At 38.5% G+C, this 23,257-nt stretch overlaps 1 protein-coding gene across 1 annotated transcript in view; it reads right to left on the minus strand.

The window, feature by feature from the left end:
* Window positions 1–339: 339 nt before the first annotated feature.
* Window positions 340–23,257, minus strand: part of VWA8 (von Willebrand factor A domain containing 8) — a 183,367-nt gene continuing 160,449 nt past the window's right edge. The window contains exons 40-45 of the mRNA XM_064714194.1: window positions 20,483–20,591; window positions 15,673–15,798; window positions 13,703–13,861; window positions 5,955–6,053; window positions 4,545–4,783; window positions 340–2,233 (exon numbers count right to left, since the gene is read on the minus strand). Of these exons, the coding sequence (XP_064570264.1) occupies window positions 2,125–2,233; window positions 4,545–4,783; window positions 5,955–6,053; window positions 13,703–13,861; window positions 15,673–15,798; window positions 20,483–20,591 (841 nt within the window). The 3' untranslated portion in view covers window positions 340–2,124. The remainder of the gene's footprint in view (window positions 2,234–4,544; window positions 4,784–5,954; window positions 6,054–13,702; window positions 13,862–15,672; window positions 15,799–20,482; window positions 20,592–23,257) is intronic.

Raw genomic sequence — 23,257 nt, forward strand, 5'->3', positions numbered from 1 at the left:
GAAAGGTAACTGTAAATGATGTAACTTAATGAAAGGTAACTGTAAATGATACTTATACATGAAGTGTAGTTTAGAGGCATAATCAAACAAAAGATTAAAAACTGGATTTATCATAGTTTTTCCTTTAAATAGGACTATTTTTTAATGATAAAGATAACAGTATTTTACTGCATTTAAATCTAAGGTGAGAAAATTTATCCACACAAGTAATGTAGAAAGTGTACAGCGCATCTGCTAATTAACTGCAAGAAAAAGGTTCTTTTTTTCAGGACTCTGGCAATGAAGGCAGATGTGCTAAAGAAATTTCCATGTAAACACACATTTATTAAGAGCATTACCAATATTTCAATTATTTATTGCATTTAGTATCTCGTTATTTGTTTACAGGACCAAGATATTTTTATTTTGAAGCACACTTCCCCTTAGTAGCAGCGTCTGTGTGTATGTGCATACATGTGCATTTGTCCCGCCAGGGATAACCTTCTCAACCTTCTCCTCCCAATTCCAAACAGGAACTGCATCTTCAATCTCTTTGTTTTCACATATACAGTTATCATAACAATGCTAACAAGACTTTGAAAAATGTCTTCCGTCCCCCTCATGAAGAGTTTGAAAGCTGACCAGGCTTCAAAATTCATCCTAAACAGGGGACATTTTTGATGCTCTGGTGAAGATTTTTGCTGCAGGATTAATGGACTAGAGAATGACCACCATAAGCTGGACCTTTTAAAACACCCATGGTTGTATTCAGTGAGACCAAATTAATTCGCCTCCTCCCTTCTAAAGATACTGCTCAAAGTGCAGCTTGATCAACTGCAGGACTAAGAGAAAAAATAAAAGAATTGCAATTCCTCCTTCAGATTTTTATAAGCACTCTTCCTGAATGTTCTTTTATTCAGTTACTCTGTAATTAGTATCAGTTATGATGTACATCCCCCACACCAGCTTAATTAAATCATACATTCAATTCATTGAATATTCCACTGTTCCCAAAGAACTACAAAATAGCTCTTCTTTAGTAGATAAAGAGGAATTATCACCTCATGGGACAAGCCAAACACCAACTGATTGAATCATAAAGTAAGTCTTTATAACTAACTTGGATATTAAATACATTCTAACACAGATATCTTGCTAAAATACTTTTCCCTCTTTCTTTATAAAAAATAATTTATTTTTTCATGCCTAAATCTCTCCTCCAGTTTAACCTTCAAATGACCCAAGGAAAACAGATGGTGAACATGCTCTAGCAAAGCTCTAGTAACCTTTTTGTCTCCTGATTGAAGAGTCACCCCCATGTGCTGAGGCCATCTCAGGGACTCTGTGTAACAGTGCAGTGGGTGCAGCATCATCAGCAGTGCAAAGGAGTTGTGCAAAGTTTCCTTCTTGGAAGCACTGCCTCTTGGGTTCTTAAGAGTGTTTTGATCCTTTCCCCTTACTTTTCATAGGCAGAACTGAACCAATTTATTTTTGTTTTCTTTTACTTCTTAACAGCCACTTTCTCTGGCTCTGACAACTCAGAGCATGGTGCCTGATCAGATAATGAATGTTTACATGTGGTGGTCAGTGTTTCCAAACTGCTCCATTGTTCCCAGCCTCAGGGTGAAGCCCTGATGCCCATCAAGACAAGAAAGCAACAGGATAGGAAGGAAGGATTTCCTGCCTGGCAAGAGCAGCCCTGTTTAAATCAGAGATGGAGTTAACCACCCATTCAAACATATGCACACGAAACACTGACACAGATTGCCTGGATCTGCCTTGCACAGGATTACCAAATCCCAGTGAACTGTGTTTAATGAAACAGGATGAGATGATTCCATAGTGCTGGCAGCACGGCAGGCAGAGGAATGATCACAGACTGTCCTTTGTTTGTTTGTCCCTCTGGAAAAACATCCATTCTGTCGCCATCCTCTGCCCTGCTGCAGCCCTTTGAATGTGCTGGGTCGCTTGAGAGATTCTGGGGAAAATTTACAGCCTGGCTGTCATGTAGATTATGGTTGCTTGGCTGATTAAAGAAGGGTATGTATTTTCTTAATAATTGTGTTTATCCTCAACTTCAGGGTTTGTACCTCCAGCAGGAGTGGGTTTCCTCTTTGAGTTCACACCTGGTGACACCAGTGATGCTTAGGCACTTGACAACAGGGTAGATGTGAAGATCTGCTGCAAAATCTGAGGGATCTCTTTGGTATCCATGGCAATGAAAGACCGACCTGCTGGCAGTGTCCTCTGCAGCCTACGGAGCAGAATTAGGGACAAAACACAATTAACACCTCAAATTATCTCCCCTACCACAAGACAGCATTCTTCACACTGCTGTCACCATACTATTAAAGGTTTGGGAAAGCAACAGAGGGAGAAACATTGAGAGCAGCTAGGGCACAGAGTTCCTTTCAGCAACACAAACAAGAGTGTTTCCAGACATTTCTGGAAATCCATGTCCTGTTTCTGACATGCCAGAACTCCATTTTGATCAAGGTACCGGTGCTCCCCATGAGGCACCACCACAACTGGTTTGCTGAGGACAGCTACAGATTTACACTGGAAATGAAGACACTTACTGTAAATTGACTACCATGAACCCACAGCTCTTTCACAGCTCTTTCAACAAGTCCAATGATTCTAACTGTGCTCTTTATATTTCTTAGACATCACTGCAGATTACATGGAAATGTATTCTTCTGCCAGTATTAACCTGACATGTTTTTATTCACAGCTTAACCCACACTTAAAAGTCAAACTAGATGCGTGTCACAAATCCCATCTCCCTCATGTCTAGTTAGAAGGCTTGGGATTTATTTTTTCTCTGCTTTTTACAGGAGATTTTGCTCTATACTATTTCTCCAAGTGAGTAAAAGTGAGTAAAATCTCCCTTTTAAAATTAGTTAAAAAAAACCCTGCAAAAGAGTTCTTCTCCTTCCCCCACAGCAGTTATAGGAAGGCTTTGTCTAATTCTGCACTTCCACATACATAGAAATGCATTTCAGTGATAGCACTGTGTGCATTTTCCATACCCAGTGAGCTAGGCCATTATAAGATCTCTTACATAGCAGGATAGGGTCAAAGACTATTTTTTTCTTTTTTAAATTCCTATCAAAAGTAAATGGACTTTCTGTAATTATAATATTTCAGAATTGATTCTGTTTTGATTAACACAGCTCTGATGTACAGATCTGCAGCCTCAACTCATGGTGTCTGTGCAGTTGTATCTTTCAGCACTTTACTGCTTAAAGTTATCTACTCCCTTTCAGATTTCTCTCATTCTCCTCTAGTTGAAGACTCAAACAGAAAATACACTGTTGATATTTGTGGCTATACCAGCTTTTTGCTGCAGGTACTGGTCCTCAGTGGTTATGGAACCTGAAAGAACACCTATGACAGAATTTCTTTTTTTTCCCCTTGTGCCCAAACATTTTAAAGTGAAATTATGTAGTAGAACTAAACCCAGGCATATTGTCTCAGACACTCCAAAGAATTTATGTTTCTAACACAAGGGCTGTATCTGAGTCAAACCTTTGGCTGTTTGGAAGACAAATTAAGTCCAGCATTTTTTGTTTTAATCTCTTTTCTTAGGCCTACACACACTGGAACCATATACTGGGCAATAACAAAGGCACTATTATGGTTACATGGTGACATTACATATAGTGCACATCCAGCAGCAGGAGGATGGCATCAGCTGCTCCCTTTGGATGCACAGGATGCTCTGAACCTGCTGGCTATAAGGGATGTCTGCAGGATCCACAAGCCAGTCTCCTCCCTGCCACAACTCAGGAGCTACAGCTTCTCTCCAGTCCATTAATAACGAAACTAGTAAAAAAAATGTGTGAAAACTCGGATGTGACCTGTCAATGTGCATTGGCAGCCCAGAAAGCCAGCTGTACCCTGGCTTTCTTTCATCAAAAGCAGCACAGCTAGCAGGGAGGAGACTGAGACCCCCACCCGGAGTGCTGTGTACAGCTACATGGTCCTCAGCACAGGAAAGACATGGACCTGTTGGAGTGGGACCAGAGAAGAGCCACAAAAATGGTCAGCAGGATGGAACATCTCTGCTATGGAGACAGGCTGAGAGAGCTGGGGTTGTTCAGCCTGGAAAGTCCAGGGAGACCTTATTGAGGCCTTTCAATAAATAAAAGGGGCTCATAAGGGCATAGTAAGAGTTTTTACCAGGGCCTGTAATGACAGGATAAGGTGTTAAACTGGAAGAGGGTAGATGTTGACTGGATTTAGACTGGAGATGTGGAAGAAATTTTTACAATGAGAGTGATGATGCACTGGCACAGGTCATCCAGAGAAGTTGTGAAAGATGTCCCTGCTCATGGCAGGAGGGTTGGAATAGATTATATTTGGAAGGTATATATAGTATAGTTGGAAGATATAATATATTATAGTTGGAAGGTCCCTTCCAACCAAACCATTCTATGATTTTATGATACTTTGACCAAAACCTCGGCGCAGAACAAAAGCATGGGCAACTCACTGCAATAAAAGCATAATTGAGATTAATGCTGAATGAAAGCAAACAGCACTAGGCATAAACCACTTACCTATCTGCCTGGTCTCCCAAGGATCCTATAAATATGGCGAAAGCATTGACTTGAGTGTTGGTGGTCAAGACCTGTGCGAACCTTGCGGGCGGGATCCCGTAACGCTCCAGGTTTGCGTCACTTAGGACGATGACAAAATACTCGTCCGCCTCCTCCTTGGCGATTTCCCGAATTGCATGCTCTGTCCCTTCCAAGGTATGGTCTCCACTCATGCAGAACTGGGCGTGGGCATGCATGGTCTGTGTGCACAGCATAACCACGTGGGAACACGTCAGGTGACTTTAGGAACAAGCATTCATTTCAGCTAGCACAGGAGGGAGTCAATATTCAGTGCTGCTGTATTAGGGATCCATCAGAAATGCAAACAGTGCTCCAGAGAGAAAAGAAGATGCAGCTTTTTGTACATAATATGTCATATTTTAAGACAGGCAGCACTTCATAAAAATGCCAGTTGGTCAAACAATCAAAACCCACACAGACTGGGCCTTAGGAAAGGTAAAATACTTAGGTCAGCTGCAGTTTGAGTAGATACATTCCCATGTATTTTAAGAAGAAAACAGGTTCCTAATGCTGTGAACAGCTCCTGCATGCTCCCAATTTGCACTAGACTTCCAAATCCTAGTAGTGTTTTAGTTATTATCAAACATCTGATTCCTGACAGTGGCAGTCACATTTAAAAATGATACAACATTTTGTTTGAGCTGTTACAAAAAAATACACAATATTCATCAATGAAGCTGTTACCTATGTAGAAGGCCAGGAATTTTAGATGTTACTAAATCAGGTTCTTCTAATCAAAGGAGCTATTTCAAAAACAGTTTTTGAAAGAAGCTCAGATACATGCTTCCAGTCTATCAAGCTGCCAACTACGTAAACCTACAATATACTTAATTTTTCTTCTTCCTACTATATTAGTAGGATGAAGAAAAATTAATATTTGGTGAATACACTCATTTTGCCATTGTGATTTAACATGTTTCCAATTTAGCACTGACACATTTTCCCAGTGCTACTGTGATGCATTACTTTTCGAAGGTACCACGCTAAATCACTGACCTGGGATCCCTCTGCAGTTTTGAATGAGTCACTTGTGCACTAATAATATCACATGATTTGGGCAGAGCTATCTATATCCCCGTATAATCTCTGGAACTTCCCCTATCCTTTGACAGGAAGTCAAAATGACACATTTAGGGCGTAGAAGTCCAGAATAAGGCATACCCAGCTTCTACTATTTTGGCACAATGTGTTTTCTGCCATGTCTCTGTAAGGTCCTGTTACATTTAAGGAAATACACAGATTTTTGCTTTCTTGTCTTTATTTTACTATCCTTGTGTTTTGTATTCTGTGACCTGCCTACAATTTTATCTTTGCAGTCATAAAATCTTTAATTACCAGCATCACTTTTACCTTTAGAATCTCTAATCTTTGCTTATTGTTCTTGGGAACTTTGTCACTCCCAACCAAGGCGATGTTGAAGCCATCTCCCGAATGTCCAACGATGTCATACTACAAGAAAGAAACATCATCAGTCACCTGTTAGTCACAAGTGGCCCTTGGCTCATAATGACATAGGACAGATCAAAGGCAATTTGCAATTTTCAACAGAAGACCCCAAGTACTGTTCCCTGTTTCTGCCTATGAGCTGTTTAAGGGAACTACTTGCAATTTCTCACTGACATGAAAACATAGGAAGGAATTGCCAAATAATGCAATTAAGGAACAGTTCCTTATTTCCATGATCTGTTTTTCACATCATCCCACCAACTGCAGATTGGTGATGTGTAAGATCAAGACCCTGCCCTCTCACATTGTCCACGTATTTCTTTTAAAGCAGCAATTTTCACCCTCTTGAGTCTGACAAACAAGAAGCACATTGTTTGAGAGTAGCTCCTATGTTTGATGAATCTTTTTGGTGACCTCATTCTGCTCTGAAAAAAAAAAAGTATTACAAATCCCCTTTCTTGAAAATCAGCACTCCATTTTTTTGTGCATAAGAGATCAAAGCCATTGTTGAAAGTATGTGGAGAAGTGAATTCCAAGAGCCCCTGTATGTTTTCAAAGGAGATGGTGTGCACATCATTCTCCTGTGAGATGCTGCAAAACTGACATGTAGAACCACAATAGTTCAAATATCCTGGTGAACAAATAAAGCAATATTGCAAAGGCCTCTGTTTCATGTGAGAGCTTCATTGTTGTTACATGAAAACCAAGACAAGCTGAGTTATGGCAAGGTCCTGACCTGCCCTTTGTGTTGTGGATGTGGCAGCCACCCCAGGGAGAATTCATGAGCAGGACAAAAACGGATTTAAGACTTGCCTACACCAAGCAAGAGAGCACAGTGTACAGAATCTGAGCCCAGAGAGACCTGAGCTGGCAATTCCTAAACATGAACATGCCTGTATTCCCCCCTGCCTGACAGGGAGCTCTGATGCAGTATTTTACCTTTCTGTTTTCTTTTTTTCAAGTACTGTTACAGGTTCCTGCTGGGTTCACCATCCCTAATTCCCACATAATCATTTGGTAAAAGGCAGGTCTATTCCTCATAGTTTTTCTGTCTTTTCTTTCCTATTGAAAGACACTTTATTTGGTATAAGTGAGGTCCTAGAGAGAGGAGAAATGGCAGTCTTTACAGACAAAGCTCTTTTTGTTTCCACATCACTAATTTGCTTAAAAATGTATCAAAAGAAAGCTAGAGCAGCTGGAACAACACTTTTAAAGGTGACACCTCACTCTGTTAAAGAGCAAATGTACCACATACTGCAGATTATTTCACCCAAGGTCAGACCATTTTATGACAGCCCCACGTAAACCAGACCTCCTTCCCCTAGGAAATCTTTATATAATCTAGTCCCCACACAATCCCATTTCTTTCTGCTCTGTTGGCTTTTCCCATTTCTGCTCTCCTCAACTCTTATGTGCCTAGTATTTGCTACCAAGCCTCACCTAAAGCTTGCTGTCTGCCACATGCTTTCTCTTCAAAACCTATTTCTTATCACCAATAATTCTTCAGACTCTCTCTTTATGGATATGAAGACATGAAAAAAGAAAATATACAAATTTTGAGAATAATGTTGGGGTTACATTCAACATACTTCCTAAATAAAACAGGAATATATCCTGTTTAATAAAATCTGAACCACACACAGGGAATGTGTGCATGAGTTTTGTTTTAAAAATTAGAGACTATTCAAATCAGAGGAACTAAATAAAGCAGAGGTTTAATGGAGCAGAAAATATAAAGTGCTCGTGGTTCTTATGCAATGTCAGAAAAGCCCACACATCTTCAGGGTAGGCTCTTAATTATGAAACCTTGCACATCCTCTGCTGAGCATTTGGGATCATTTTTAAATCAACAAACTATGTAAAGCATAATGCTGCCATTCTCCTGTGTAAAAAGGCTGATCCCTTCATAGAGGGCTCCTTCCTGGCTTCCTGGATGTCTCCCACTGGCTGTCCTTGTGTCAGCTCTGCCATACTGATTTCATGGGAATAAGCCAAACTTTGCTGTTTGGGAATATCATTGTAGTTCTTGACATAACATCAGTAACAGACCAAGCTTTCATCTCAAACAGTCTGAGTTTAAACTCAGTGTGACAGCCTGTGTAAGGGGAATTGCTGTATCTCCTAATGAAACCTTAGATGTTGACCCTACAGCAGGGCCCCCGCCACATTCTTGCACAAGGCGGGAACAGACAACCTGGTTACAGGCGAGGCGAGGCTGAAATTATCTGAACAAACTATTGCAGGCATGGAAAGGCATCCACCTGGGAACATCATGTCCTGTCTGCTCCCTGCTCAGAGAGCTGCTTATTATTCTTTGTGTGTGCCCATGCATGCACCCAATACGATACGTGCGCTTATCTTTAGCAGATGTTATCAGTTTCCTTGTTTCTTTGGTGACAGCTTACTGTGCTATTTGTGATTTAAAAAGCTTTGGTGAGGCAGCAGGGAAGAAGTGGCTATTTGATTCATCCTGACTGCTGCATTCTGGGTCAAGTAGGGCCTCCTGAACAGAGTGAGATCCTGCTGTGCTGGGGAAAAGAGGAGCTGTGGTCAACAGCCCTCATGGTCCTCTGATCCCTCTGGAAGCCAAGTCAAGGACCAGGAGTAGCCAAAATCTAATGAGTGTGAGTTTGGTTTTGGGAAGATCAGCTCCCCGAACTGTGAGGCTGGATGAGTTCACAGCAAGGCAATGTAGCTGCACTGACTTGGATTGACTTAAATCAACATCAGACTGCAGGCTGGGAGACGCTCCCTGGGAGGGGGGAGGCTCACAGCAAAGTTCTAGAGGTGACAAAACAGACATGTTTGCCCAGGGGAATGAATGGAATCTGTCACAATTCAGGAAAACAGAGTTTGGGAGAGGAGCAAAACTGGAGCAAAGAAGCTCACTCTGAAATGGCAAAGAAATAAAATCTCTCCTGCAGGAAATTATTACCTCTTCCTGATCTGTGTTCTAGTAAATGAACCCTTAGTGATTTCATATTCCTTGGTGCACTCATTGTAAAGAAAAGCTGCAGACAGCTCCTCAGTCCTGGTCAACTTGCGACCCCAACACATGCAGGCACATGCAGACTTTGTCAAAACCACTTTCCTTCCTTTGCAGTAGCTAAAGACAAGCACAGAAGAAGGGCCTTTGAAAAGCAGGGATCCAATCTAATGCTTTTTCCCCATAAATTCCCTAAGGAGGATTTATGTGGAAGGAGTTACAGTGAGAGAAAAGCTGTGATACAATCTTACTTGAAAATTCCTTCGGTTTTCTTTTACCAAATTGCAAGCAAAGGCTCTCAGGACAAATCCAGGGGCAAAGTATATTTGCCATAGTGCAGCTTAATTGAAATAATATATTATTATATTATAGAGCTTGTTTTCCAATAGCGTCAGGTACACTGAGACAAGGACTGCTCTATTCAGTGTACACAACATGTAAACATGCATCTCGAAATAGCATCATTTTGTTGGTTTCTTTCCATAGGAAATGGTTAATGCAATCTCTGTTCCACTGCCACATTTTGCACTGAATGGATGGTTGCTGCTGCCTAAAATGGGTAAAATGGAAGACTTTGTCTTCTGCAGCTGCCATGCCAAAAGGTTTAATTTCTGAAGGCATTTAAAAAGCTGAAAGAAGATGTGTGCTGAATGTAAAAGGCAGTGTGAATTAGACTCTGCTGGAGGGCTAGATCTTTACAAATTCATCTCTTCTTTGGACAACACCGAACATTCTATTTTTCTGAATTTATTTTAAACCTTTTGTTTATTATTTAAAATAAACTATTCTGCCAAACATGTGGACCATTTCTTCTTTTCCTGAATTAGCAATGCTGCCTCCACAGTAAATTTTACAAACACAGAATGCTAAAAGAGGCATATAAAATCTTCAATATCCCTTTAATATAGCTATAAATAACAATTCAGGCTTTTCCTAACAGTTACATAATATGCTATTTACTGAGTCACAATAGTTTTAAGGCTTCATAAAATTGCTGTTGGATAATTTACTGGACATGCCTCCTCAATCTGCCATGATGTGTGCAAATCACAGTAACTGGGTATGATATAAAAACGTACAGTTTGTGACAGACATAGTACTACCTCAGATAAAAAAAGAGAACTTCTGTGCATTGTCAAACAACTGGCACCTAAAATGGGATGTTCAGAAGATACACCTCCTATTTTCCCCTAGACAAGGAATGATTCACTACCTGCACTTAGGGGAAATGGAAGTAGGGAGGATGCCCCCATGAGCATAAAAAGCTGAAAAATACCTGCTGCACTTGTCTGACTTTATAAATGGTAACTTCATTACCTGCTTGGCGCAGTCACATACCCAATACTCAGCTATTCTGTATAAGAAGGCAAGAAGAAGCTATTTTCTACCTTCATTTTCAGTGCTGTTAAGATCATCAGAAAATCAACATCATTCTTGATACCAAGGGGTACCACCCATTAGGAAAGCTCAGCTGGGTAGGATAAAACAGCCAAGAAAAAGCCCATCTGATTAATTCAAACCTGTATGTAGCAGAGAAGTAAACCAAGCACCATCAGAAAGGTCATCCTGAGCAAAAGCCAGGAATTGCTTTCCAAAGTCTGCACTGCAGTTAGATAGCTGAAGAGAACTTTACTATGTAAATCCCCTTTGCTTAACAAGCTAGATGATCCCCTTGGTTCAACACATGTTTTACAAGATAACCCTCAAATCTGCAGCATATATTGTTGTGAGCCGTGCAGATGGAGCTACAACAGGAACAGATAACAGCAGGCATATCTGAAGGGCAAAAAAGTCTATTTTTATAAAAACAGGGAAGAAGAGAATAAGGAAAAGGAAGAAAGAAAAAAAGTGATATATTGCAGATTTTTAATTGAACACTACAGAGTTGTGTGTTCTTCTTTGTCAAATGGTTTCTCTCTTAAAGATGAGAAATGTATGCTACTTTTGCACACATACCAAACCTTCAGCTTTGTCCTGAGAAAAATCAGCAGCGTCATGCAAAGTGTCAAGAGTTGAACAGAAGAGAGTCAGTGATATTTTGAAAAAATCACTGCCTCTCCTGCTCTCTGAAGCCTGACCCATAGATTTTAAAATCACAGAACTGAAGTGAGTTTGTAATGATCTTAACTAATTCTCCACAGTGTCCTGGCTGCATGTCAAGTTCTACATGTCATTCCTTTAGCATGCACTTGAGGGTTCTGGGTTCTCAACTTCAGAGCTGCACTGGAAATAAGGACAAATAGCTATCTGCCATTGTCTTCTCCAGTGTTATCCCTTTCTAAGCCATCTTCCTCAGCTGTGTGAATGAAAAATAATTTATTGCTCAAAATAAGAGCAGAATGAACAATTGTCCCCTGGTCATCATTTCTGTTATATCAAGGCTTTATCAGCTTCTTGATTTTTATCTCTTCCACACTGAGCAATTCTTACTAAGTAACTTGCTTAGTTATTTAGTCATTCCTTGTACAGGGACACTTCCATACCCTTTACAATCTTTGTTACCCTCTTTTCTTTTTCATTTCTACAAGAACTTTTGTGAGATGGGCGAGCAAAATCGCACACATTACTCCTAAAGTGAATGCACTATGGATGCTTATAGCAACATTATCATGCATTTTCCTTTCTTCTCTCTTCTCCTAGTAATAGTTTAGAACATTCCATTAGCTTGTTTGACAGCTGGTGAGAATGGAGCGTTCAAAGAACCACACCAACATAATTGCAAGACATCTTTGTTGGGTACCAGTCTATAGCTGGGAGTGAGGACTAACACAGAAAGCTGAGACTTTCTCCCTGTGTATTTAAGATCAAAACTATTTTCTTCCACCTGCAGTACTTTACATTGAAAATCACTAAATGTCACCTACCATTTTACTTCCCAGTCACCATTTATGGCTAGGTCCTTATCCAACTGCTCGTAGCTGGATTTGCCTTGTTACTTTCTTAAATAACTTCACATAATTAGCAACTTTTGTTACCTTCTCATCCCCTTTAACAGATCACTCATATATACAGAACAACAGAATAGCATGGATGCTGGCACAGATCCCACCACAACTCCACCACTAAAAAATGACCACCTAGGTTGATTCTTGTATTTTTAGCAGTATTTTCTTAATCTAAGGGATTTTTCTTTTATCCCCAAAAGCCTCTGCAAGGGACTTTGTCAATTGCTTTTGGATAAGGAGACTCTACCAACCAACCAACCTTGCTTGTCAAACACACAGACACCTTACTTCCCTTTACAAAACCATGTTGACTACACCACAGTACATGATATTTATACTTGTGCCCACTACTTTTCTGTGTGGATGATCCTGCATTTTGCCATACTCATATCTGTGTTGCTCAGATATGCCTGATTTACCAAGTTACACAAATCATGCTGCATAATTGCACTGTCACTGTAAATATTTGTCCTTAACTTTTCCATTATCAGTGAGCAGGAGATACATGAACAGCAGAACCAATAAAGCCCTGATTTCCAATTATTTTTTAAATTACATTTTAGTTCCAATGTGGCTTCTCTGGGCTAAGGTAGAAGCTTATGGTTGCAGCATTTTCCTCCAGCAGGATTACACAGCATCACTCTCTACCCAGTATATTTTCATTATGTTTTCAGTAATGTGACTTTGGAAGGAAAACCATAGTTTCAAATTTGTTTGAAATTCTGAAACATGCTCCATTTAATTAAGTTTAGGGGCAAGAAAGCATTACTGCCAAAGAAGATTGTAGGACATGACTTGTTTTCTTAGGAAAAAACTAACGCCTGTCTCCTCTTATATACTTTTCTCTAGAAAAATAGAAGCGTGCGTGATTAGGCTTTAGAAGACATTCAAAAAGCACATGCCTGATTTTGTACATGAGACTCTATGGAAGCACAGAAACCTGTAGAATCATGTTGTTGGAGGAAGAGGAACAAGGTGAAGCAGACCTGACTGAATTGATCTGGATTAAATTTCTATTAACTTTCTTTAGGAGATTTTATGTTTTGTTCAGATATATTTTAATTTTTATGTTTGATATGCTCTTCAGTAAAGGTAGTGGACATTTCTATTCTTCCATTAAACACAGTGTATGTCCAGAATTAACTGGAGACTGCCATTTCTATCTTCTTTATGGCTAAAGAAACATGGTCTAGACCTTGTTTAGGCTTACTGAGACAAAAAGAGCATTAAATTTATTTACATTTCATTTGCAGGCTACCATTAAATAAAACCTAGTATGTTTCAGTACAAGAAATCATTTCTTGTTTTCAGTTAACTAAAAGAGGGAAGGGACAAAGAAGTCTGGTCTCTTCCCATGACCAAGTACTGATGTGTGCACTCGGGGCAGATGGAAGGACGTCGTACCTCTGCATGTCCTGAAGCTATATTGTGTTTTGTAGGCTTCAGTGTTTCTTCTCAAAGAAACAGATAAAACCAGAAAAAACCCCCAGCAAATCTCACTAAATCAAAGTTCTAGATTGAATACTCCCCTGCTGAAATGTGTAATGTTTCCTACCCTCTCACTAGTATTATTTTTCAGGTTGCCAGAAATAGATTAATGTCTTCATTTCCATGTGGGAATGAATAATATTCTTTGGCTAGACTCACTGCTGAAACACTTTTTCCAGTGCTGCACACAGGCTGTGCAATAACCCCAGAGCTCCCAGTCCAGCTGCAATTACCTTGAATTTGTGCTCATAGTTCTCAAAAGCTTCCATGACCATGCAGACGGCCTCCATGGAGCGCTCCAGGCGCCCATCCACGCCGTTGAAGCGGTACATGCTGCCTGAAACATCCACCACCAGGCGCAGGCGCTTGGGCTTCTGCTGGGGGCTCCCCGGCTGCCAGGGAAACACCACAGAACTCAATCCTCAGAAATGGGAAAGCTAAACATCAGTAAAAGTAAAATATTCCAAAAGGAAACCCAATGCACTTTGCAAATCAAGAAAATTTTATCCAGTAAACACTGTTTGGTTTTGCTGTTGTAGTTTTATTTTTCTAAGAACAAAAAACCCAACTATTTTTCTATTTCAAACCAGTTATTTGACAGATAACTCAGCTCATTGCTTCCTCTTACCTTCAATGACTGGAAACAAAATACCTCAAAACATTCCACACATGCTTGTCAGGAAAAAAAATTTCTGTTTCAGTTTTGATTATTAACATTTTATTTCAGTAAAGAAACTCTCAAATTTGGCAGAAAGAGCTCTTTCTGCTCTTTTCTGCCATTTCATAATGGAAATGCTTTTCCTTGGCATGTAGTACTAAGAGTGACTGTATATGACTGTAAAAACTTGTCTGCTGAGGTTAATAACATTCCAAAAATGTTTGAAATCTTGTTCTGATTAACTACTAGTTCCATCTTCATTCTAATGCTGAAACCATTCCTTTTTTCTGAAAACAAATTCCATCTGTTCTAACAATTTTTGGCACAGTACATTGAAGGGAGGTGTTTTACTTAGCATGCAATGAGATGTGTCTGGATTTAAGTATGAGGCTATTAAAGATGGCCTGACAAAAATCCCAGTCACAATATAAACAAATAGCTAAAATGTTCCTTTTACCTGCAAGGGATTTATGTACTTTGTTTTTTAATAGACTGTGGCATCGCTGCCCTCCCAGAAACAAAGGAAGGCCCATTAAATCCTACATTTTTTCCCTAAATGAATCATTTTTACATAGCCTTAAAACTGATACATTGAGTAAATACATTTTGAAAAAATGAGAATTGATGTTTCAATCACTTTTCCCTTACTGATCTTTCACACAAGCAGTGGCAAATTACATAAATCATTCAAAGCAACCTAAGGACCAAATAGCAAAAAAAATAATACCAGGGATTTATCACATGTGGGTAGCTGGCATGCAAAAAGATGCTGTACTCAGCCATTTAACAAAACCAACTTAGTGCACTTAAAAATTGCAATCTGTCATTAAGTATTACTGTTAAATATTATGGACTATCCCCACTAGTTTTGGCCAGGTTTAGTTGGTCTGATTCAAGTGGTTTCACTGTTGCTGACTCACATAGATCTAACTGCAAAGCCTTCTAAGGAATGGCTGAATCAGGTTATAGGACAGTCAACTTTAGCATATCTTAATGGCTTTTCCTCACACTTTTTTTCCTTATTGTAATTTTTATTCTTGTAAATCCAAGTATCTGTGGAAGTTGAAATTATTTTTGTACCATGAATAAGGAAAATACATTTGTAAAGCACTTTTTTTAAACTTCCAAAGGGATCAGCATATTTGTTAACAAAAATTAAGCTAGTGAGAAAATATTTTCCTTTTTTCTATAAAAGCAAACAAAATAAATGTTCTCTTCTAATTGCCTTCTGATCATTAAAATACAAAATAAGAACATAAAAATCTGTTGCACTGGATCAAAACTTAGCACTGCCTAGATTGGTGTCCTCCTTCTGAGGGTGGCCAACAGGAAATACTTATGCAAGACTACAAGAAGAGGTACAGCAAATTTTCCATCCAGTGGTTGCCTCTGTGGCAGGGACATCCCAAGCCAGAGATATTTTTCTGAGTTTCTCATCCATATAACCTACTCAAACTCCAAAGAGATGAACTGTACAGTCACTATGAAATCAGCAAACTGGTTAAGCTCTTCTCCACCTTTCCCTGGCTCTTGTTGGACACTTACTTGTGGCTCAAGTTCTCCACGCCGTTTATATATGGCTTTTTCTCCAGTCAGCCCATCAATGATTTTGGCATCATCCAGCTCTCCAACAGCTTGGTGTCTCAGCCATTGTCTTTCTTTACCCTTGGCCTACAACAGAAAAGATGTGATGTGAGTGTGTGTCAGACAATGTAAGGCCTACTGCACATGACATACACATTAATTTCTTTGTAATGACGTGATAGTTTTGGCCTAAGTCAAAGAAATCCAAAAATGTGTTCGCAGCTGTTCTGGTCTTCTCTGAAAGAAAAATCAACATTGGCAAATAACATGTTCCCTCTGTAACCTGGTGTTTTTTCAGTAGTTTCAATAATGGGAGTATAACTGGGAACTGCAAAAATGTTAACCCTTCCCCTTGCAAATATGCTGAAAATGTGTGTGGAAGGCCTGTTCAGATACACATACAACTGAAGGGACACACAACCTGACCATTTGTTAGGTGCTTTCAATCCACACAGAACAAGAAAAAGCCATTGGGTGACTTAAAAAACTAAACAGTGTTCATTTTATCCACTTTAGGCAATGGTAAATGGTTGCTTTAAAAACAGAATTAACAGTATAAACTAATTCCATATTGAAAAAAACCCTATTTTTAAAATCATGATAGTCAAGAGACAGTCCAATAAGCACTTCTTTTGTTTTAGTTGAAAGGACATTGGTTATGTACAGCCTGACTTGATGAAAATACATTACAATCCATGAACTCAAACATCCATGGAACTCTGTACACAGAGCATGCAGTTAAGATTGAAGACTCAAGTGTTATAATATTATAAGCAACATATTTAAGCATGTTTTCAAAGGTTAGCTTCATCATACATAAGGCACAATAGGTTTATAATACATAAGATCCTCTAAAGACAGCAAAGTCTGTATATATGGGGTTTAAGATTTATTTAATTTGTTTAAATCTTTGTGTTAAAATTGCTCATCCTAGTAGTAAGCTGAACAAGGAAAGACAATTTTGAATTTGTATACATATAATGCTTTTGCCCTCTCAGCAAATTTCTGGCCAGCAACTGGAGGAAAATCAAATATCCAACAAAACTCAAACTGCCTTAAACATTGACTTTCAGGAATGAAAATCAATTCTTCTCTGATGAGCAGGAAGTCTTATATTACAAATCCTCAGTAAACTGCAGGCCTGGGATTTGAAAGGATGAATCTTTATAGCTCTGTACAGGCAGGTAATGACTTCTTCAGGTTCAGAGAATCTTTGATTTTGCTTTGGACTAAATGTATGAGGTTTTGTTTCAGTGTGTAGAGAAGGAGTTCTGGACTTCAGACTACTGCCTATAATTACTCAAGATTAATGGACTACTTGCCCATGAAAATCAGTGGGCAGAAAGACTACAAAGCCACAGAAAAAAATGTTTTGATTAACAAAAATCAAAAGCTTTACAGATGTTTCCTGATGGGAAGGAAAAACAATGTTTCCCAAAAACCATGGAAATCTCAGCCTTTTAGTAAATCACAGAAGGAAAAATTGAAAATATTTCTGAGGTTGTGAATTTACCAATTGTGCTCTCTGATACATTTGCATGGTGCTGCAGTCAACTGAGCTTTAAGCCACTTTGGCAGCGGGGCATCCATGAGTTTGTTTGTACAACCAACTAGAAATTTCTACAGTCATTAAATATGCCTGGGATGAAAGTTAAATCCCTTCTTCCATAGGATCACTGATCCCTTTGTTGCCTTCAGAGTAGTGTAATATTCACCTGCGAATTCCCAGTGACCTCTAAGTGTCCCACCAAAATGACCTTTTAGTTTAAAAGCATTTACAATTTTAAGAGAAAACCATCACTAACATACACACACACACACACACCTTGTTTTGATAATATATATACACATCTTTGTCAGTAAATGTCAGAGAAAAAGTTGTGTATGTGATGTTATCACGTCTAAATATATAACTTGTAATGGTAGAGGATGTATTAAACGCTGCCAGTTGTGGTCTGCATTTATTTCTGGGAAAACATTACACAAATGTTCCCTTAGCTGCTGAAATCATGAAAATACTACTGGCAGGGCACAGGGTTTTTCATACTTCCAGCTTTCCAAGCCATGCTTATTAAAGGACTGCTACTATTTTACTCTTGCTGCTATGACCAGACTGTTCCTACATGGTCTAAATCAGACAGTGCCCAGCAGGCTCAGTAACTCAGGCTCAGGTTTGCCCAGTTTAAATGTAGGGGCCTAAACAGTGCTCAGAAGCTACAGGGACAGTTGCCCCTAGTTCTCTCTGCAATAATCAATAATCAGAGTAGTACTTGCTGGAAAGCAAGTCACCTCACATTATAGAAGGTCTTTCTGAGTGACTGACTGACCACAACAATTTGAATTTGGAGTTCAGACAGACAAGCTTCAGGGGAGAGAAGAAAGAGCCCATCAGTGACAGGATTTCCTGGACTTCTGGCTTTGCTGCTTCTACAGAATATAAACAAAATCTCACTATGTTTTGATAACATTGTTCAAAGAGCTGACAGAGATCAGCAAGTTATAAAAAGCAAAATGAACAATGAAATTACATTCTCAGACTATGTTTATGTATCACTTTGAAGGATCTGCCTATTCCAAAAATTTCTTTCTGCTGCTACTAACTTTTGGCAAACCATAGACAACTGGAACCATATCCCATAGCCTCTTGATTCTAGGGAGGTAAAATTTAATAAAATTAATATATTTTAAACAAACCCACAAAAATAACAATAAAAAGGCATATGTTTAAGGGAAAATATGGGCAACATATTTGGATTATGTGAACACAATTTTAAAACAATGCAAACTCAAACATTTTTAAAAAGCCAAAAACGTTCTCTACTGAGAAAGTAATTTGGGATTTTCACAAAGTTAAAAACACAGACATTCTGAGTTGCAAATTGTACTGCAAATGAACTTTGTCATTGGTTTCTTATTTGAGATATAAGAAATGACTGACCCATAACAGAAAGAAAACTGCTCTAGTTGAGAACTCAGGGTGTACACAGGACTATTCAGAAAATAATGGGAGACAGATGCACAGCTCTTCTTGAGGGCTGGATGAATTACCATGCTGAAGAATTCAACAACTTTTTTTCCCTCTCAAAAACCTCACATGAAATGTGTTTGTAATCAGCTTCCTCATTAACAAAACACATTTTGCAACTAATTAACTCCTATTATAATTTATCTTCATTTTCTTAGTTCATCTTCTAAAAAAATCCTTACCAAAATCTATATAAAATTTATAAAGTCAAAAATTTTCTTTCACTGTTGCTCCTATTCTTTGCCTAGCTTTTTCAAATTCAGTAATTTGTTTTATTCATCATAAATTACATTTCCTAACTTTGTGGTTAGCTGTTACAGGTTTGGGCAGGAAGTTAGCGAAGTCTCATAAAATACTGTAGCTTATGAGACTTTGCCTTGATATTAAAATGACCTTTTTGAAAAAAGCAAGAGGATACGACTCCTTATATTAAAATATGTTATTTTTTTATTATGATTAACATGACCCCTGAATGTAAGAATTTTGACTCCAAGGGACAGATAAGACAGACTCAAAAAAATACTTTAAACTGAAGATTCACTTATTGACTTCATACCCAGATGTGCTTCCAACAGCATGTGTGCTAAAAACCCACCTAGATATAAATGTTGTAGACAAAACTGAGATTTACATCCAATTCTTTTTCAACAGAGACCTGTCTTTATAAGCCAAATGTCTGTGTCCTGAACTGAAGCACATATTAAGTGCATGAATCACCTAATTATGCCCAACTTAAATGTTCATTATGGGAGGAATTCTCTGAATTAGTACATTCATAATAAAACTGGCTAATGGTTCTTTGTGTATATATGTGATTATAGTAATGCTGCTGCAGCTACAAGGTTTAAAGGTAAAAATAAGGCAAAGAAATATAACCCTTCTTACTTGCAATACCAGGGCACTGGATTTCTTTGTCCAGGAGGAGGCTGTTTATCATACAGACTGATTTCTTTCTGTATTTCAGTTTTAATCCTTAAGACACAGCATGGTGACGAAAAAACTAAGGTATATATATACTAGTGGTTAGTAGCCCTCAATAGAAATACTCACAATCAAATATGTCTTATAAGGAGTAAATCACTCTAATTTTCACTGAAGATTAGCAGAAGCCTCCTAGAAACAATGCACTTACAATTTTATTTACCCTGTACATGAGCATTAGTTTTAAAAAAAACAGAACAACCACCATGCCAGTTACCAGAAGAAAGGCAAACTGATGGTTTTAGTGAGTCTCCACTTAGGAGATTTGGGCTATGCCTCTTTCCATTACCAAGAGTTAAAAAAACCTGAGAAAAAACCCATGCTTTCAGCTGCATATGTACTAAAGCTCCTACCTGGAGTGGGCGTCCCCCTTTTAATATCTATAGCATTTGCACTTCACAGCTTGAAAACACTCTTGGACTGGAGGTAAAGACAAAGACTGGCTCTACACACCTTTACAAATTCTTTTCATAGTGTGTAGTAGTATTTTCTGTCACAAAACTGTGCTCCTGAGTAAGTACTCTCTGTAAGGTGTGGGATGGGAATAATGGAACATGTAGAGATGAGAACTGGGATTCGCAGGTAGGCTGCCTTTTAAAACAGAAATATGAAACTGTTTTTCCTAACTGATTATAACTTGAACTTGGTTTTAGCCTTCAAAGGTAGACTACCAGATGTTAACAGGATATTAGCAAAATAGTATTTGGGCCTAATGCAATGACCTCCCTGTGTTCCTTTATCCTTTATCAGAGAATCCAAGATTACCTGCAGATTGTCCAAGATGATGCGGAGTGACTGAACTTGACGTCGGACTGCTCCAGAGAACCTTTCGTAAGTTGATGCATCATATTCACTCATCTGAATTTCTTTCAATCTAAAGGAAAGAACAAGGAGCTAAGAACAGTTTAGGAAACATGCATATCTTCCATTTACTTACTAAACTAAAAGTTTATTTACTTGGTAACAGGGAAATTTAGACTGCAACAAGCACACAGAAGAGACGAATCAGAGAAGTGGCAGCTGCTCTTGTGAATTTTTGATAAGGCAGATGTTCACCAATGTCTACAGGAACTGTATCACATTAAAACTAATTTAGAGATACTAATATATCACTCTCTCCTAATATGCTTTAAATTTTGAGAAGTAAATCAGAGGTTCTGAAAAATGTGATCAAATTTGAAAGGTTTTGTTGGCTCAGGTGTTGCTATCTGTACATAAAAGGATCACAAGTTCATTACTTCACTGTTGGAGTATTTTAAACATATCCTGATTCCTGCTTCAACACAAAGGTTAAGGAAAATACTATAAAATCTGTCCTTGAAGACCTAAAAATAGTAACTGTTTCAAATACTTATCTTAAAAATAGTAACTGTTTCAAATACTTATCTTTGTGCTTCATTAAATGAAGAAACCTTGAAACAAAGAAGTTTTAAATGAACATTAACAAAAACGTGCTCCCCCCATAGAAAATGAGTCATGCACCATCCTGTCCAGAGGCATGTAGCAGAGAGCACACCTGCACCATGAAAACAGATACATGCTTTGTTTATAAGCAAAGATGTGTCCATTTCAAGTTCTGTACCACCTTTTGAACAGCATAGCTTAGCAGAACAGCTGAAATTCACCAGTGGAATGTAATTACAGAGGTCCAGCAGTGAAGAACAAGCTAGAGAACTGGCAGATATGCTGGGAGTGCTCATTGTTCAGTATTTGCCAGGACCCAACATTACTCAGAGAGGCAGCAGTCATGTACCTGCCCACCCCACCCCCAGCATGTGGCTGGGTTCAGTCCTGAGCTAAAACATATTGGCCCATCTGTGCCCAGCCCATTTCAAACAAGCACTTCATAACAGCATAATCTCACTCACAGTGTTTAAAAAATACAGTGTTTTTCACTGAACTATAAATGGATAGTAAAGTATGTATAGGCTAATTTTATTTTTAATGGCAAATTTTTATAACACTATCACAAGTTAATTGCCTGGATCATGAAGTATACCTGAGAATTGCTGTTTAGACCAACCCTTTGAAGATAATATTAAAATCGAACATCAAATCTTTGTTGTCTCTATTATGATGTCTTTTTCTATTTGACGTTTTGCATACACATAGTCACTATAGGCAACTCTTATGCATTAGAGGCAGGAAAAAGTAACTTTCAGTGCTGCACATTTAATTTCATGAATCCTGCCAACAGAGTTCAGTACCATCAGATCTTTAAAAGACAAAAAGAAGCTCACACGCCCTTTTACTTTGTTGCACTCTACATAAATCCAAAGTGAAAGATAGTTCAGAAAAATACAATGAAAAATACTGCATCTATTCCAGAATAGTTAATTTCATTTTTGTCAAATAGGGCAATTTAAGATATTTACCACTAGAAATACTATCTAGCCAGGAAAGCATCAATAACTTTCATATGAAATTTCTCCTCTCCAGATAATCCTGTATAAACAAAGCAGTGAAATCTGCAGTTTCCTTTTTCTTTTTTTTTCCTGTCAGCCTGAGGACTACAACCTCCCTATTTTTATCTGTTAGTTCCCACAACTATACAAGTGATACAGAATAATGATCCAAGTCAAATGTGGTTTCATAATAGGCTACATTTGCAGCTGGTACATGCCAGCCCACTTGGGTTTTGCAGGACAGGAATTGTTACCTCATGCACAGATACCCAGATTTTACAGGGCATAGCTGTACTGTTCCCACAGCATGTAGCAGTAGCCAGGAATTTCCCCTTTTCTCTGTTTTAGTAAATCACCACACAGCCAGTAGAAACTCATCAAAGCTTGCCAGGTGGACATATGCACAGACAGATGTACAGTATCCAAGACCATACATATCCATAGTTTCTATTATGAAGCAGCTCAGAAGCAATTTTGAAGAGGGGGGACGCTTTTTTTAATATAAAATACCAGAGATTGACTTGAGAGTTCAGTTGGTGGAAGAAATATGAATCTCTGTGCATATTCTGGGAAAGAGTAACTGGTAATCACACATTACACTCATGCTGAGAAGACCTGCTGTTTGTGTTAATTAGCTGCTGAAGCTTAATAGTTCAAATTAGAGAATCACAGAATATTCTGAGGTGGAAGTGACCCACAAGGACCATCAAGTCCAATTCTTAAGTGAATGGCCCATACAGGGATCAAACCCACAATATTTTTAGCACCATGTTCTAACCATCTGGCTATAAAGCTTTCAAACAGAAGCAATTTGCTTGAAGCGGTCCATTTTGAAAGACACTTATTAAATGATTAATTCCTAGCAACATACAATCTGGATTCATCATAATTCAAAGAAATTTTCATATAATCTATTTCTTTTAAAAAAGTTAAATATTTACCTCCATCTCCTTCTCCATCTAGCTGTGTTGTACTTTACCAAATCACACAGTCATTTTAACACTGTGGCTTAATTCAATAAAACATTCCATACATCTTGCCCAGAACAGCTAAAGAACATGTGCTGGTAATCTCTGTTGAGTGATAATGAACCAGGTAAGGGAGCTGATACACGCAGGTGAGAAAGAAAATTCTT

Source organism: Zonotrichia leucophrys, chromosome 1 (assembly GCF_028769735.1).
Source record: "Zonotrichia leucophrys gambelii isolate GWCS_2022_RI chromosome 1, RI_Zleu_2.0, whole genome shotgun sequence".
Taxonomy (NCBI): domain Eukaryota; kingdom Metazoa; phylum Chordata; class Aves; order Passeriformes; family Passerellidae; genus Zonotrichia; species Zonotrichia leucophrys.